Source organism: Curcuma longa, chromosome 1, assembly GCF_044706935.1.
Source record: "Curcuma longa cultivar G26 ecotype Majalengka, Jawa Barat chromosome 1, ITB_CL_G26_1.1, whole genome shotgun sequence".
In the NCBI taxonomy this organism is placed as follows: Eukaryota; Viridiplantae; Streptophyta; class Magnoliopsida; order Zingiberales; family Zingiberaceae; genus Curcuma; species Curcuma longa.
This window is the reverse complement of record NC_133861.1, coordinates 19718454-19734401: the sequence shown is the minus strand read 5'-3', so window position 1 is coordinate 19734401 and position 15948 is coordinate 19718454. Positions and strand designations below refer to the sequence as shown.

At 38.8% G+C, this 15948-nt stretch overlaps 3 protein-coding genes across 6 annotated transcripts; 2 read left to right on the top strand and 1 right to left on the bottom strand.

The window, feature by feature from the left end:
* Positions 1-1743: 1743 nt before the first annotated feature.
* On the top strand, positions 1744-4620 carry LOC141846859 (O-fucosyltransferase 20-like). The gene is made up of 4 exons (XM_074734923.1): positions 1744-2400; positions 2647-2815; positions 2892-2981; positions 3061-4620. Exons 1-4 carry the CDS (start codon positions 1841-1843, stop codon positions 3877-3879), a joined length of 1638 nt encoding a protein of 545 aa, XP_074591024.1. The 5' UTR covers positions 1744-1840; the 3' UTR covers positions 3880-4620.
* Positions 4621-5558: 938 nt separating this feature from the next.
* On the top strand, positions 5559-12456 carry LOC141846695 (fimbrin-4-like). Of its 2 annotated transcripts, XM_074734763.1 has the most exons (15): positions 5559-5676; positions 5921-6075; positions 6160-6330; positions 6424-6662; positions 6860-7031; positions 7532-7570; positions 7760-7828; positions 7930-8046; positions 8327-8538; positions 9706-9861; positions 9927-10126; positions 11060-11217; positions 11309-11405; positions 11519-11610; positions 11816-12455. In XM_074734763.1, exons 2-15 carry the CDS (start codon positions 5989-5991, stop codon positions 12053-12055), a joined length of 2049 nt encoding a protein of 682 aa, XP_074590864.1. In that variant the 5' UTR covers positions 5559-5676; positions 5921-5988; the 3' UTR covers positions 12056-12455. The 2 variants fall into 2 exon arrangements, with proteins under 2 accessions (XP_074590864.1, XP_074590939.1); XM_074734838.1 differs by lacking the exon at positions 5559-5676 and having other exon boundaries at positions 5986-6075; positions 11816-12456.
* Positions 12457-12546: 90 nt separating this feature from the next.
* On the bottom strand, positions 12547-15349 carry LOC141846469 (putative amino acid permease 7). Of its 3 annotated transcripts, none has more exons than XM_074734598.1 (7): positions 15219-15349; positions 14926-15081; positions 14434-14845; positions 14137-14351; positions 13476-13609; positions 13143-13370; positions 12547-13056 (listed from the first exon to the last, which is right to left on the bottom strand). In XM_074734598.1, the coding sequence occupies exons 2-7, from the start codon at positions 14993-14995 to the stop codon at positions 12655-12657; spliced, it is 1461 nt and encodes a 486-aa protein (XP_074590699.1). In that variant the 5' UTR covers positions 14996-15081; positions 15219-15349; the 3' UTR covers positions 12547-12654. The 3 variants fall into 3 exon arrangements, with proteins under 3 accessions (XP_074590699.1, XP_074590765.1, XP_074590640.1); XM_074734664.1 differs by having other exon boundaries at positions 14434-14527; positions 14612-14845; positions 14926-15343; XM_074734539.1 differs by having other exon boundaries at positions 14926-15349.
* Between the last annotated feature and the right edge of the window lie 599 nt (positions 15350-15948).

The following is a 15948-nucleotide window of genomic DNA, read 5'->3' as shown; positions in this document are numbered from 1 at the left end:
ATTGGTCGTAAATTTGACGACGAATTATAAATTTATCAACCTTCCTTTCTAAATTATTGTTCCACATGACAAGAATTTGATAAGGAATTTATCTTTTTATGCTGTCAAATTGATGAAGAATCCATGATTTGTCGCTAATTTAGCGACAAATAGAGAATTCGTCATCAAATGTACTTGCGATCAAATTGGTCGCTGAAACCTTAACTTAACCGCCCAACCCCCAAATCAGCTTAACACTCCCAACTCCCTCCGATCTCTAAATTCATGAGGGTGATGGCGATGACAATAAACAAGAGCTTGGATAGATACGACAGTAAGTCTCCTCCCCTCTCCTTTCCCCTCTCATTTGTCATCAGATTCAGGCCGTCAATCGATGAAACTGACCAACCATTGAGGTGGACAAGTCGACTGCTGAGATTGGCATGCCGTTGAGCTTGATTGATCGATCGACTGTTAAAGTTTGTCACTTAATATTTTTGTGATAAATGTTTAACATTAAGAAGTTAAAATCATATCTTAGTGTTAGTCAATAATGTTTGGAATCAACATCTCACCAACTCTTGCAAATCCCTAAGTATATTCCCATAAATCATATACAAGAGTCCAAATCAACACTAAAATCAATTAAAATTATAATGCTCATCAATTTCTTCCTAAAATTAGAAAGCACGTAGCATTTATATTTGTTTCAAGGGACAAATTAACTTGGCAAAGTTGTATTAAACTCCTGCCTGCCTTTTTTGCAATTTCATTTAAAAATAACTTTCGCCTTTACTTTTAATAAATAAAGTTATCCACCGCCAACTCACTTCCCACGGAAAGCCATAATCTACGTGAGACAAGAGGAGTATGGGAGAAAAAAACAACATTTAGTTATTTAAAAATAATAATATTTGGAAGTATATAAATTAAATATTATTTAAAATAAATATATCGGTCCAATTTCTAGGTGGTCCTCCTCCATGGACCAACTTTATTTCAAATTAATTATATCATTTTTTGCACAATGATTGAGCTCGTGATTTATATATATATATATCAATCCATTCAATTTTTTTGCTTTTATTATTTTAATATATCACAAACTAAGTTTAAGTTTAAATTAGCTATGATTAACAGTTGAGCCCCATAAACTTACCATTAATTAGTAGCACTAATTTATCCTTTCAAGGATTTGATATTGTAATATGTATATTAGAAATTAATGTGCACATAAGGACAAGTGCATTAATTATCGTGCTTAGCTTTAATGCATCACATCAATGTGTCGGTCAAATGGCATGTGAAATAGTAAATAATAACAATAATCAATTGAGATCATGGGATGCATATGACACGATTAATTTATATAAAAAACAATATATTTTCTACGAGTATATAAAAATTTAATGACATTTTTTACTACGCTAAGTTTTAAAATTATTCTAAATTAAAATTAATATATTTTAAAAATCTTTTTAATGTATTTATTGATAGAGTAAATTACGATTTTAATTATTAATAAAAGTACGATGCGATAATAGCTGGCGACATGGCAGCTCGACACTCCATGTGTTTCCCGAGGTCAAACAATTTTGTGCCAATTGACCTTCGAACCCACTGTCGGTCGCTTAAGAAATCGCATTCTGAACCACCACAGGAGGGTATTATAGTCATTTCATAATAGGACAATGCTCTCGTAGTAAGCGCGGTCAGTTTAAATAATTAATCGCATCGTCGCCGATTCCTCCTGCTTCCCGCCGTGCTATTAAAAACGGAAAAGTGCCTTTCCGTTTGCTGTTAAGCTGTTAATTCAACTCCAAAACAAGACAGCTCCGGTGAAGAAGAACAAGAAGAAGAGATGGCGACGAGGACGAAGGGGAGGCGGACGTCGTACATCACGGTGCCTTCGGCGATCTTCCACTCCCTCTCCTCCGCCTCGCTCCTCCTCTCCCCGCCAAACAAGGCATCTTCCCGCCCCGGCGGCCGCCGCCGCCTCGTCGGCCTCCCCCGCTGCCCGCTCCTCCTCCTCCTCCTCTTCTTCGTCGTTGCAGCCCTTGGAACGTTTCGCGCAGGCCTCCATCTCCACCCGATCCTCCCCTGCCACCACCTCCCCCGCCGCCGCCCCCTCTCCTCCTCGCCCTCCGCGGCGGCGCTCGCGGTGGACTCCAAAGTCGATTTCTGGCGGCAGCCGGACGGGATGGGGTACGTACCCTGCCTCGACTTCAGCGAGGAGTACCGGGCGAAGGGCGAGGCGGCGGCGCGGTCAGGGCGACGGAAGAAGTATCTCCTAGTTGTCGTCTCCGGAGGCCTCAACCAACAGCGCAACCAGATCGTCGACGCCGTTGTAATCGCTCGGATCCTCGGCGCCTCCCTCGTCGTGCCGGTGCTCCAGGTCAATGTCATCTGGAGCGACGAAAGGTGTCATCTTCCATCTAATTCCCGATTTCTGTGAAGAAAATCTCACCGCTTTCGCTAATCCTGATGACTTCGTACGGATTTTTCCGGCGAAAGTTACTAATTTCTATGCTTTACTCGTGGAATCAAGTTCCTCCTTTTCCCTGCTTACTAGATTAAAGCTATTCTTCCTAATCCTAAAGATGCTTCCACTTTCGTTTCATCAACAAAAGAGGATAAACTTTTTTGAATGATTCCTCATTTGGGCAGTGAGTTCGGCGATGTGTTTGATCTGGAACATTTCAAGAAAGTTCTCGCGGACGACGTCAAGGTAGTGTCCTCGCTGCCGTCGACGCACATCATGACCAGACCGGTGCAGGACAGGCAAATGCCTCTTCAAGCTTCCCCTGATTGGATTCGATCGAGATATATGAAAAGAGTTAGTCTGTCTTCTTCCTCTTTCTTCTGCTATTTTTTCCGGTGGAGCTCAGCTGAAACAAGCTTAATCGATGCAGCTAAACAGAGAAGGTGTTCTGCTTCTGAGAGGCTTGGATTCCAGGCTCTCCAAGGACCTTCCATCCGATCTCCAAAAGCTTCGTTGCAAGGTAACGATCGAATCACATCATTTCAGAATTGAATCTATCAGAATCAGAGATTTTACTTTACTTGTCCCACATTGAGCAGGTCGCATTTCATGCTCTGAGATTTGCAGCTCCAATCCATGAACTGGGGAACAAATTAGCGGCGAGGATGAGAAGCCATGGCCCGTACCTTGCGCTTCATCTGCGCATGGAGAAGGACGTGTGGGTGCGCACCGGATGCCTCCCTGGCCTCAGCCCCGCCGCCGATGCCGCCATCCAGAAAGAGAGAAAACTCCATCCCAAGCTCCTCACCGGCCGCTCCAACATGACCTACCACGAGCGCAAGCTCGCCGGCCTTTGCCCCTTGAACGCAGTCGAAGTCACCCGATTGCTCAAGGCGCTGGAAGCCCCACGGGACGCGAGAATCTACTGGGCCGGCGGCGAGCCGTTCGGCGGGCGAGAAGCCCTGCTCCCGCTCACCGGAGACTTCCCCAACTTATTCAACAAGGTCGACCTGGCCTTGGTCGGCGAATTGGAACCCTTCGCCAACAAGTCCTCCGTGCTCGCCGCCGTCGACTACATGGTATGCGAACAGAGCGACGTGTTCATTCCGTCGCACGGCGGGAACATGGGCCACCTCATGCGCGGCCACCGCGCCTACGCCGGGCACAGGAAGTACATCACGCCCAACAAGCGGCAGATGATTCCCTACTTCATGGACGCGGCGCTGCCGGAGGAGGAGTTCAACCGGATCGTGAAGGAACTGCACCGCGGATCGATGGGACAACCGGAGATGAGAACGGGCAAAGCCGACAAGGATGTGACAGCTTACCCGGCGCCGGAGTGCATGTGCAACGGCACGAGCACGAGGGCGATACAGCGAAAATTTTGGCAGAATGATTATGCATCACACAAATTTTGAGACAAGCAAGGATTTACAACTAAATTTGTTCCTTCATCTCTGTTCATAAATCATATTCTTCTTCTTCCTCCTTCCTAGAATTTGATATAGAATTGCAGGATTGAGCATTCCTGCTTGGATACACTTTGAATCTATTAGTTTTGAAGCTCTTGTTCGTACAAGAAGTAGAGCGGCCCCCAGAGCGGCCCATGTATATGGGCTGGCCCGGCCCATTTAGTGAGTCTGAGATCTGACCGATCCTAAAGAATGAAACAGATGAAAAAGATGACCGCTCCACGCGTCCACGACGGCGGTCTCGACGCACTGGCGGAGGACGGCCACCTGACCGAGGACCCGGCAGAGGAGGAAGGGAGATGGCGGGCGGCGACCTCACCGTGATGGCAACAAACGAGGTAGTCTCCAGAGAAAGTACTGCGATGGCAATCAACAAGGTGCGAGCAAGCAGAAGCCAACGAAGAAGCACTCTACCAAGGCAGCAGCCTCACCGACGAGGATGGCGCAAGCAACCTTCTTCGTCTCTCCACGAGAAATATTATTAATTTGTGGGTCGGCGGCCAGGGTTCGCCGGAGATGAGGAACAGTGGAGACAAGAGAAGGGAGGATTTTACAGGATGGACGATTACCATTAATTACCGTTGTTTATCGTTTTCTTATGAGTGTAATTAATTAATGGGAGGTGATTAGTGGTAGCGGCGGTCATGTTTCGCAAAGGAAGCTTTAATTATTAATTAATTACGTGCTTGCATGTTAATCAAGTTAAACTCCATATAAAGCTCTAAATAATATTTTTAATAAATAAATGAAAGCTCTAAATAATATTTTTAATAAATAAATGAATAAATTTAAATACAGTTAAATTCACTCAGCTTTAACTCTATATATTGCCATTACCAAAAACGCATATCGACTTTGTTGTAAAAAAGTAAAAAACAAAGTTCAACGTCAATTTGTTGACGAAGGCCTGTGATAAAAAATTATTGTTGAAATAATTACTTTAAGAGAAATTAAATAATTAGCATTAAATTTTTATAAAAAATATGACTAAATTATTATGTGTTTTTCTTTTTAAAAAATAGCTTTCTTGAATTTGTTAAAATTTTAAACTCGAATATCAAATTTTAGCTTGAATTTATTCTTTCCTAAAGTGTAAATAATACATTAATAAATGGATGCCATATACCAATTGTGAAAGTTGAACCATACTAAAAAGAATTAATATGGTACTCAAAATAAATAAAATAAAAATGGTATCAAACTTACTAGAATGGTGATTTTTTATGTTTTATCTAAAAATTTGCAAATTTTAGTTCGATTTTCACTTTTGACTTCAGTATGAATAAAATTTATTCTTAAATATTTATTTATTTTCGGCTGTTATTTTTTAGAAAAATAATTTTTAAAAATTTTGGATATACTTTTTGTTGGAACATTTTTGCATAATTTTGTAAAATTTATGAGTTTCCTTCTTAGTAAGTTTTGTACCCATCAACATATCCTCCGCGTCGGTACAAGTCCTGTCCTCTGATTAGTAGGCCCCACTGACTTCTGACAGACTTGTTCAGTAACCTGTAAGGTATAATTCAAGGGTAAGCGACAAAAAGGGAAGTCAGAAGGAATGCTCTGTTCGACGAATATGTTTTAGCTTTCGGCCGGGAGATTCCTAGGTCGGTCCCCCACGCTTCTTCGCCATTCTCCTCCCACGATTCCGGGAATTCAATCGTCAAGAACACGAACAACGGCGACGAGAAGGGCGAAAACACAATCGGCAATGTGAATAAGTGCAGGAGGAGCGAAAAGGTATGATTTTGCACTTTTTCGGCAGGTCGGCATGTAGCCCTTGATTTGGTTTTTCGTAGGCGTCTTTCTGAATGATTAGGTCGCTTGCATGCTGTCGTTTTTCCGATTTGATTCTTCTTATTAGGATCAGAAGTGGAGGAATTTGGGATCTCTTTAATGCCATGTGATGAAAATTGTGATGTGAGGAGAAAGTTGAGATTTGTATATTTCTTGATTTTTGAGCTGATATTTTCGTCATCTACAGGCATGTCCATCTGATTATTGAAGATTGATCGGTCTCTATAACGCGCTGAAATAATTCGGAAGTAAAAAATGTCAAATTTCGTTGGAGTCATAGTCTCTGATCCGTGGCTCCAGAGTCAGTTCACGCAAGTGGAGCTACGAGGTCTTAAATCCAAGGTAAGGTGATTTATTTTCTTAAAAATTTTCGATCTTGATCTGAGAGTCTGAGTATCTTGAATTGGATGGGTTTGCGTTGTATAGTTTGTTTCTACAAAGAAGGAGACAGGACATGTCAGTGTAGGCAATTTGCCCCCACTGCTGGCAAAGCTGAAGGGTCTGAAAGATTTGGTTACTGAGCAAGAGATTGCGGATATGTTGAGTGAGTCTTACCAAGAAACTAGTCAGGAACTAGACTTTGAAACTTTCCTCAAGGTGATGCTTGTTTCCTTACCTCTTGACTATTCAGTTTCTCCGATCAGAGAGGATTAGCTTGATTTATTACAGATTTACTGATGATTTATGCAGGCATATCTGGATCTACTAAATCGTGCAGCAGCCAAATTAGGTCAAGAAAAGAATTCCTCTTCATTCTTGAAGGCAGCTACCACTACACTCTTGCATACCATTAACGAATCTGAAAAATCATCCTATGTGGCTCATATCAATAGTTACCTTGGAGAAGACACATTTTTGAAGAAATACCTTCCTTTGGATTCTGCTACTAATGACCTTTTCGATCTTATCAGAGATGGTGTTCTTCTATGGTATACTTTCTAGACCTAAAAGTAAAATGGCACAAAAGTTGATAATAATCTAGTTATTCATTTCATCATGATTTTGTTGATTTAGTTTGCCATACTTGATCTGCGACTGCATTTCATACATTTTGTTGGTAGTGATAGTTGCTCAAATTTACTGTATTGAATGTGTTAAATTTTTCTGCATTTTGTGTTTTCAATAGTAAATTGATCAATGTGGCGGTACCGGGTACTATAGATGAAAGGGCAATCAATACAAAAAGAGTACTCAATCCCTGGGAAAGGAATGAAAATCACACTCTTTGCCTCAATTCTGCAAAGGCTATTGGGTGCACTGTTGTCAATATTGGAACACAGGACTTGGTTGAAGGGCGGGTAAGTGTTGCTTAATATCATCTATAAGCATTCTAACAACTTTGTGAAGGAAAAAAGTTTCCTCCATCTTTTTCAAGACCATGTCAAGTGTTCTTTGTATATATCATCGATGATGGATATGATGCCGATCTTACATTTGCTAGTTCTTATTTTATTTTTTCTTAATTAAAGAGTAATGTATCCCAACTCCATCCACTTTCACACATATCTTTGAATGTACTTTTAATGTTCTTTCCAAAGATTCTTGAGACATTCTAAGCAGTAATGAACTACCTGACAGTAGTTAATGAATGAGTACCTGCCAAAGACATTAATAAGTAACTGCGTTCTTTCTTTCCTCATTTTTATGTGAAACCCCCCAATTTCTGTTTCCTATTTCTTTGACAATCCAATTTACTCATGGCAGATCACCAACTCTGTTGTGTATACTAATTTTTGTTTCTCCTTGTGAAAACTCAAATATTTTGGATTAGTTTATTTATTTGTCTTTTTTTTTGCAGCCTCATTTGGTTCTGGGTTTGATTTCCCAAATTATAAAGGTATGGAACAGGATTTATTTATTTCTTATGTTGTACATTAGAAGTGCTTCCACTTGCTAAACAAGATATGTTAGTCAGCAATAATTTAGATTTATGCTTTCTCACTAGAGCTTTGGACTTATTTCCTCCTAATTAGCTATCATTGCTCTCATTCACGGTATATTATTTTTCCCTATTATCATTTTTCAGATACAACTCCTAGCAGATCTCAATCTCAAGAAGACACCACAGCTGCTGGAGGTGATAGATGATAACCAGGTCAAGAACTAGACTCTCTTTTTTCCTTGTGGTTAGTTATATTTATGCTGATATTTTAGTGAAACTATTGACCATGTATTTATCTTTATTTACAACTACAGGATGTGGATGAACTTGTTAGCTTATCACCTGAGAAATTGTTGCTGAAATGGATGAATTTTCATCTGAAGAAAGTAGGATACAAGAAAACTGTGTCGAATTTTTCTTCTGATGTGAAGGTACCACAAAAAGGAAAAAGGATTATAGTTTTCTGTTGTTTTCCCCTTGCAAAATATATTGCATAGACTCTAAACAACTGAGAATAAATGAATCATAAAATTTCTGCAGCACTGTGTATGACTTTTGAGATATTTTTGGTTGGTAATACTCTTTTCTTGGTCACAATGGAAGCTCTCTGGCATCTTTACTTCATCAATTTTATTTTCCTTAGCAATTCTTCCAATTTTCAATCATTTGTCTCTAATGGTTTTCGGTTTCTCATGGACTTCATTTATGCAGGATGGTGAAGCATATGCCTACCTTCTTAAAGCTCTTGCACCTGAGCATGCTAGCACAGACATTTTGGATACTAAAGATCCTAATGAAAGAGCAAAAAAAGTACTTCAACAAGCTGAGAAATTGGATTGCAAGCGCTACTTGAGTGAAAAGGATATTGTTGAAGGCTCTCCCAATCTGAATCTTGCATTTGTTGCTCAGATATTCCAACATAGGTGGGGTTTGCAGCTTCAGTCTTCTCTTATGTATCTTTTTCTTGGCCAAAAGGCAACCAAGAAAACTATATTGTTAAGGAAAAAATATTTCTAATAAAACACAAATAAAATTGAAAGAGAAAATCTCACCCTCACCTGTATGCCCCTTAAGAAAATAGAGATAACATCTGCCAAAGTGGATATGTTGGTACCTAAGGCATCTCGAGGCTAAGCAATATATGATGGCCCAGATTTAGGGCTTAATCTGATCTTTCTGAAATAGCTGCAACCAATGATTCTGGTTGCATCATCAGTTCGTTGCTCATAGAATCATGCATTTGTACAATCCAAATTGCACGCTCACCACTCTGTCTCACCTCATCATCCTGTACTTTGCGAATTTTGCATTTTCCTTAGTATAGTGTACTATTCTACACCAAGTATCATAACACCCTACACACATCTCCCTGCTATAGACTCTGAAAGGAAATAATTGTCTCATGTTCGAACAAACACCTTGTCGAAGTTCCAAAAAACTCATTTCTTGAACAACTAGGCATTTCAAGTACAATCCAAGATCTTCATCAGGCATGCTAGTATAATTGCAGTTGCTAAATAAATTCCATGTTTACAAAATCCAATTCAGTTTCTTATGAATGTTATGTCTTAATATTCAAGTCATTCTTCTTAACCATGGTGATTCTAGTTGCATTGATTTCAAGGTGAAACTCTGTTTCTTATGAAACTGCATCGTTTTTTGGTTTTAAACATGATCCTTCAACATAATACTGGGGGTGGAAGCCATGATCCTATACCACTATTCTATGAAAAGGGTGTTTTTTATTAAAGAAAAAAGGTAGTCTGGTGTACGAAACTCTCACCAATGCGGGATTCTAGGGAAGAGTCTATTGCACGCAGCCTTACCCTACTTTGCAAGAGGCTATTTTTGAGACTCGAACCCGTGACCTCTAGGTTACACGGCAACAACTTTACCTTTGAGCCAAGGCTCCTCTTCAAAAAGGGTATTTCTTATTATTATCTTGAAATCCATAAATTATTGTCCTGAAATCCATAAACTTATGAAGATTGAAGCTGCTTCAAAATTTAAATACAAGTTCTTTACATTTATGGCCCTTTTTAAGCTATGCATCTTGCTTAATTAATGTCCTAATGACACATGATTTGCAGGAATGGTCTATCCTCTGATGCTAAGCCAATCTCCTTGTCTCAGATGATGCCAGATGATATCCAAGTTACCCGAGATGAGAGAGCTTTTCGATTATGGATCAATAGTCTTGGAATTGCTACATATGTTAATAATTTGTTTGAGGATGTCAGGAATGGGTAAGATCACTTTTATATTATAAATTTTCTTGATCGCGAACTATTTGATGACATGATTTTTGCAGATGGGTTCTTTTGGAAGTACTTGACAAAGTATCTCCTGGATCAGTTAATTGGAAGCAAGCAAGTAAGCCCCCCATTAAGATGCCATTTAGAAAGGTGGAAAACTGCAATCAAGTAATAAGGATTGGCACCCAGTTGAACTTTTCACTTGTAAATGTTGCTGGTAATGACATTGTCCAAGGAAATAAGAAGCTCATTCTTGGTAAGTTCATTTCAGTTTAATTTGAGTGCATTTGCATATATCCTTTTTCCCCTTAACTAATTTTATTAGTTATTTTAAGGAAAGTCCACATTCAAAATTGCTTTGCATGTTTTCTTAAGCAAGTCATATCAGGAAACTAAATTTAAGTGCAACTTTGGAAGGTTAATTTTCTCGGGTGCTCTAGATTATTTTGGATATGTTGTTGGAAAACAGAATCCTTTCTGGAGAGGAAGGCCAAAGGCTTATGTTGAATATTGAAGTTCGAAATTACAGACTTGGTTTGTGAAATCAATAAATCTATGAGGTGAAAATCTTAATATTGATTGTACCAAATTCTGGGTCCTTAATTAGGGGAAGAAAGTTAAATAGAAAACTACAAAATAAGAGGAAATGGGGAAATTAGTTATTTAGTTTCTCCAAAGTTAACATCACTAAGGCATGCTAGTCCAAGTATTTGAGATTGACTATATGAATCTTATTCCTCCATTGAAATTTATTCATGATAAGATCACTATAAATATTCTTATCCCTTATATTTCTTTGTGTTTCAACTAGAATTTTCTATGATGACTGCCCACCCTATATCTAATTCCTCCATCAAAATGTATTCAATGATAAGATCACTATAAATATTCTTATCCCTTGTATTACCTTTTGTTTTAACTAGAATTTTCTATGGTCACTGCCTGCCATATATCTTCAACTCTAGTCGATTTTAATCCCATCATAAAAACTATTTGTCATCTTTGAACGTGTCTATATCATAAACTTATTTTCTTTCATTTCATCATCCATTGGAGGTATATCAATTGTCGTCAAATAGTGTTATTTCCAAAGTATTGTTAGTCTGGTTTTGTTGTTGTTTCAATCATCTCGAAGATGACGATCATATTCTCCAAGAATTAGTATTAAGATTTCCACATGTTTTTCCAGCTTACCTGTGGCAATTGATGCGTTTCAATATTCTTAAACTTCTGAAGAACTTGCGATACCACTCCCAAGGGAAAGAGCTAACAGATGCTGATATTTTGAACTGGGCTAATGGCAAAGTTAAAGGATCAAACAGAACTCCTCAGATGGATAGTTTTAAGGTTTCTTGAGTCATTGCTCAACCCATCTAGTATTCACTATCAGCATTCCTTTCTCAAGTTTCTATCCCTTTTGTGATTTTTACCCATGCAGGATAAGAACTTATCAAATGGATTGTTTTTCCTTGAGCTTCTTAGTGCTGTGAAACCGAGAGTTGTCAACTGGAAAGTTGTTACAAAGGGTGAAACTGGTAAAGGCATCCAATTGCTCTTTTTTTTGTCCATGGCTTTGTTTTTTTAGAAGTTTTAAAATTATAACTGTCCATATGTTAACAATTTTAGTATTTGCATAAACTGGATATAGATGAAGAGAAGAAGTTGAATGCCACATATATCATCAGCGTAGCAAGAAAGCTTGGCTGCTCTGTCTTTTTGCTGCCAGATGATATCATTGAGGTAAAAATAGTACCAAGGTTTTGATTGTCTCAAATGATACATATCGGTGGTGTGGTTTTTCTAAAATAAATTAAAAAAACAATGTTCCTCATCTGAATCCATTGATGATGATTGACAATTTTCTTTAAAGTTGATGTTTCTGTACTTCGGATACTCTAAAATCCATAAAACATGTCATTTTTTTGCATCCTTTCCATTGTGACAGGTAAACCAGAAAATGATCCTCACTCTCACTGCCAGCATCATGTACTGGAGTCTGCTAAACTCCCGACCATCAGAGACTAATCCCGATGCACCAGAACTCTCCACTGAGGATTCTCCCACACAAGCTGCTGTTGCATCTGACGGAGAAGGAAGTGCTATTTCAGACAGCATTTCCAAATTGACCATAGATGATGCCGCCTCCGATACCTCGCTGTCAGAGAATGGCAATGCAACTCTTTGAGAGTGAACAAAATGGTCCACTTTGCCCTAGCAATTTGGTAGATGGCTCTTTATACAGTTGTGCTACAAGATCACAGGATGCAGAAGATATATATTTTTCTACAGTGTCATACAAGTTTCTTTGTTTTTTCTGCATATATTTTTTTATTGGGTGGCAAGGAAGATGAATTGGTAACCAGTTGCTTTAATGGGTAGTATTTTTGCAATAGTTATTCTTTGACAATTTATTCAAATAATTGATAGCATGCTTCAATTTTCTGCTTATGAGTTCTGGGCATAGTGTCTTGGCATGCAATATTTTGTCACACAAGTACAGTGGTCAGAATGGTTTAGCTTGTAATGATAATTTTCTTTAAAGAACAGTGGAATAACATGTATTGTATTAATTTGGATGTGTTGTGTTTGAGAATGCATCAGTTGCATATTTCTATATATTTAAGACATGTTGCTTGATTTGAAGGAAAATATTGTATATATTTGTTGAGATGGATATGTATTGATTATAGAGATTCTCTATATGAGAAAAAGTAAAGATTACATCTTTGATGTCATTTTACTCATATAACCAATCTCATTTAGAACATTAAGGGACCTCACAAATCATCCAATCTTCTCACTTATGACTCCTTCAACTGACCCAATCAAAGCATATACGCTGACCAACAAGCACACAATGCTGAAGACCTTGAGCACGATCCATCTCCTTGTCCAAGTGCTTATTTTCTTCTGCACAAAATACATCTCCACAGGAAAATAGATGGCCAAAGGCCAAAAGTTTAGGGCCCCCAACAATGCTAGGACCTCATTGAAGAATGGAAAGAACATTGCAAGCCCTGTTGTGGTTGCGACGTAGGCTGTTCTGAAGCACAGCCTGAAGAAATTCAGCTTGTAAGGTGGCAGCAATGGCAGTTGGATTGTGTAGAACTTCTTGACAAATCCACTGTTGGGGAAAACTCTTGCAGCCAATCTGTCTGCAAAGGAGAACACTGGCTGGCTGTAAACCTAAGAAAACAAATCCATGATAGAAAGTTTAGTCGTCAAAATTTACACTCACTACTATTTTGAATATTCAGAAGATTTCAGTTTACCTGATAACCTCCAACTAAGTGAACTACGATGCATGCATTTGCAAAGTCGATAAGCCAATACGGTTCGAAGAAACCGAATCCTGTCAAGAGGTTTCCTGGCGTGGCATTCCCGAAAGCAGCGTAACCGAAGCACCCGCACGAGAGGTAGAAGAATGTGGTGAGGAAAATGGAGATCATTGATGCTCTCTTCATCGTTTGGTTCTCTGGAGGTGGCGATTTCAATGTATCCTTGAAGCATTCGTGTTCAAGTTTGTTTTAGAACTTGTAAGATCAACTTCTTGTTTTCTTATTCAACTGCAACGGAAACAGAGACTGAGAATCGTTAATTCTCACCTGTATCTCTAAGACAATCAATGAGTATGGGTAGGCAAATGCAATGTCCCCAAGAGCTTGAGAAACTCGCCAAACTTTCTGCGCTTTCGATGGCATCGGAACCCCACTGATTCCTCCTTTTATCATTCCATTTCCTGTAAACCAAATGGCATTAGGAAATCATTTATCGTTCGGTATACGAACAGATTATTGAGTTTTTAAGGACAGAACACAGATTGAAACTAAATGAATTACTGAGGTATCAAAACAGAAATGGATGCATTTCTTAGGCTCAATCAGATCTTTCACAAACTGTTATCATGACAATTTGCCAAGAGAGTTTGATCAAATCTGTGTGTCAAGATTATAGTTACTCTTCACAAGAAAGGAATAGCTGTCAAAGATTTAGCATCATGTCTCCAAGATAGTTATAGTTAACTGATAGTTTAATCTTTTGTTTAACAGATTCAACTTTCAGGATTATGATAGCTAACTCAATCTTAGCTTGGTTTAGAATCTAAGAAGAATTCAGAAACTCAGTTGCTTGGCTTGGTTTAGATTCTTCCAATAGCTTAAACTTTTCGAATCATGATAGAACAATCAAATCTACTCACGATCATCACTCGACTACTCGGCTACATAGTAAGAAGTGACCAATATAGAAAGATGAAGCAAGACAAACCAATCACTTTGGCAACGCCAAGAACAAATCCAATGGAAGAGTAAGTGAAGGACATGATGGCAGCAACAACAGAGAGCCATGCCATCTCATGGAAATCAGGTATCTGAGAGAACACTATCTGAACAACTCCAAACATCAGCATGTAGAAACTATCCCCGTATGCACATGGCGCATTTCGGCCTTTCTTATGGTAACAATCTGATTTCTGGATTGCTCTACCAACACATTAAAAAAGACAAATTTAAGTTCATCAATGTGTATAACAACTAGAAATTGATTCTTCAAAATTGTGCCTACTTGAGACTAGTTGATGTAGTGATTGTGTATGCTATTCCTGTTCCACACAAGCTGAAGTACTGGAGGAACCCACAAACCCAAGTCTGTTTCTCACCTGAACTAGCACCAAGACAAAGAAACTCTACATGAAATAGTACAAGGAATTGGTGATGAGAGTAAGTTGGATTCGGTGTTTTACCGAGATTAATTCGGACGGCATCCATGTAGGAGTAGTTTCTGGTTCCAGTGACAGGGTGAGGAGACCTGTAGCAATCCGAGAGCAGAAAGGCAGACACATAGGTGACAATGGCAAAGCACAGCATGGAGACTGGGCCTGCAATCCACCCCAGTTGGGAAGTGCTCCATGCGAGGGAAAGCACGCCGGAGCCGATCACTGCAGTGATGATGTGAGCCACACAAGTCCACAGAGTTCCTGCTCAGTTACAAGTTAGCAGATGTAGATATGAACAAATAGTTTTGCAGACATGGAAGGAGCTAGGAATCAATTAGTACCAGTTCGTCTTGAGTGGCCATCTTCATCGCAGGAAGCATCTGCCCTTTCGAGGGAGTTTTCGACTGCCATTGCTCAGCTTAGATCACACTTAAGGATGATAATGAATTTATAATAGGTGAAATGGAGTGATCACCTTTCCATTGTAGCTTTTTTGACTAGGATCCAGAAACCAAAAAAAACAAGGCTGTGTCATGGTCTTGAATAGGATAAAGATCAATTTCACAAAATATTTTTCGGGAGTGTATTTATTCACTTCACTAAGTACAATAGAGGAACAAAATATTAAGAACACCTTATAAGCTCAGATAAGGAGAGAAGTAATTCTGGAATGAATGAGTTGATGGTATGTTCATGTTGAAACAATAGGCGAGGAATTGTAGGTATGTGCCTAAATAAATAAGCACAATGCTACGAAGGCATTGTTGTCAAATTTATTTTCCTACCCGCATGAATTCTAAATTATATATGAACTCGTATATAAGAAAACAAACAGATCAAGAATCTAGTACATTGTAAACTATGACAAAAATTAAATACATAAACAAGTAGACGATGGACTTGAATGCACGGAATAGCCATCTGTTGCCTCCACGAAATCGAGATCTTGCGGAAGAAGAAAAGTAAGGGAGAGAACCATCTTCGAAAGGAATTAAGCTGACGGTGTGGATTAATGAATTCTACACACATGAACCCCACAGCTAATAATCTAAATTTTCAATAAACATAAGTTAGATCACTTAATGGATTTGGTTATTTTAATGGCATAGATCTGCATGTGAATCCCCCAAACAGATAAAATCCAACAGGCATGTGAAGAGACTATTGAGTTTTGGATTTTTCTGCATGAATAATTGCAGATTCTTTGATTGATCTGTCTCACCCACTTTTGGTATTTATAAACTATGATCTCATAATACACCTGTCTCTATTTTTTTTATGAAGTGATTGTTAGAGATCACATCAGAGATTCAACTATCCTCAGCATAACGTTACCTAAGATGAAGACTCAAAACTCAAGCTAC

Bases quoted from the DNA above. Each gene is read 5' to 3' on its own strand.
- LOC141846859 (XM_074734923.1), top strand. From the start codon at position 1,841: ATGGCGACGAGGACGAAGGGGAGGCGGACGTCGTACATCACGGTGCCT. The intron at 2,816-2,891 runs GTTAGTCTGTCT...TAATCGATGCAG, and splicing joins GATCGAGATATATGAAAAGA to CTAAACAGAGAAGGTGTTCT. The intron at 2,982-3,060 runs GTAACGATCGAA...CACATTGAGCAG, and splicing joins TCCAAAAGCTTCGTTGCAAG to GTCGCATTTCATGCTCTGAG.
- LOC141846695 (XM_074734838.1), top strand. From the start codon at position 5,989: ATGTCAAATTTCGTTGGAGTCATAGTCTCTGATCCGTGGCTCCAGAGT. The intron at 9,862-9,926 runs GTAAGATCACTT...TGATTTTTGCAG, and splicing joins TTTGAGGATGTCAGGAATGG to ATGGGTTCTTTTGGAAGTAC. The intron at 11,218-11,308 runs GTTTCTTGAGTC...TTACCCATGCAG, and splicing joins CTCAGATGGATAGTTTTAAG to GATAAGAACTTATCAAATGG.
- LOC141846469 (XM_074734539.1), bottom strand. From the start codon at position 14,995: ATGGCAGTCGAAAACTCCCTCGAAAGGGCAGATGCTTCCTGCGATGAA. The intron at 14,846-14,925 runs GTACTAATTGAT...GTAACTGAGCAG, and splicing joins TGGCCACTCAAGACGAACTG to GAACTCTGTGGACTTGTGTG. The intron at 14,352-14,433 runs GTAGGCACAATT...ATGTGTTGGTAG, and splicing joins ACTACATCAACTAGTCTCAA to AGCAATCCAGAAATCAGATT.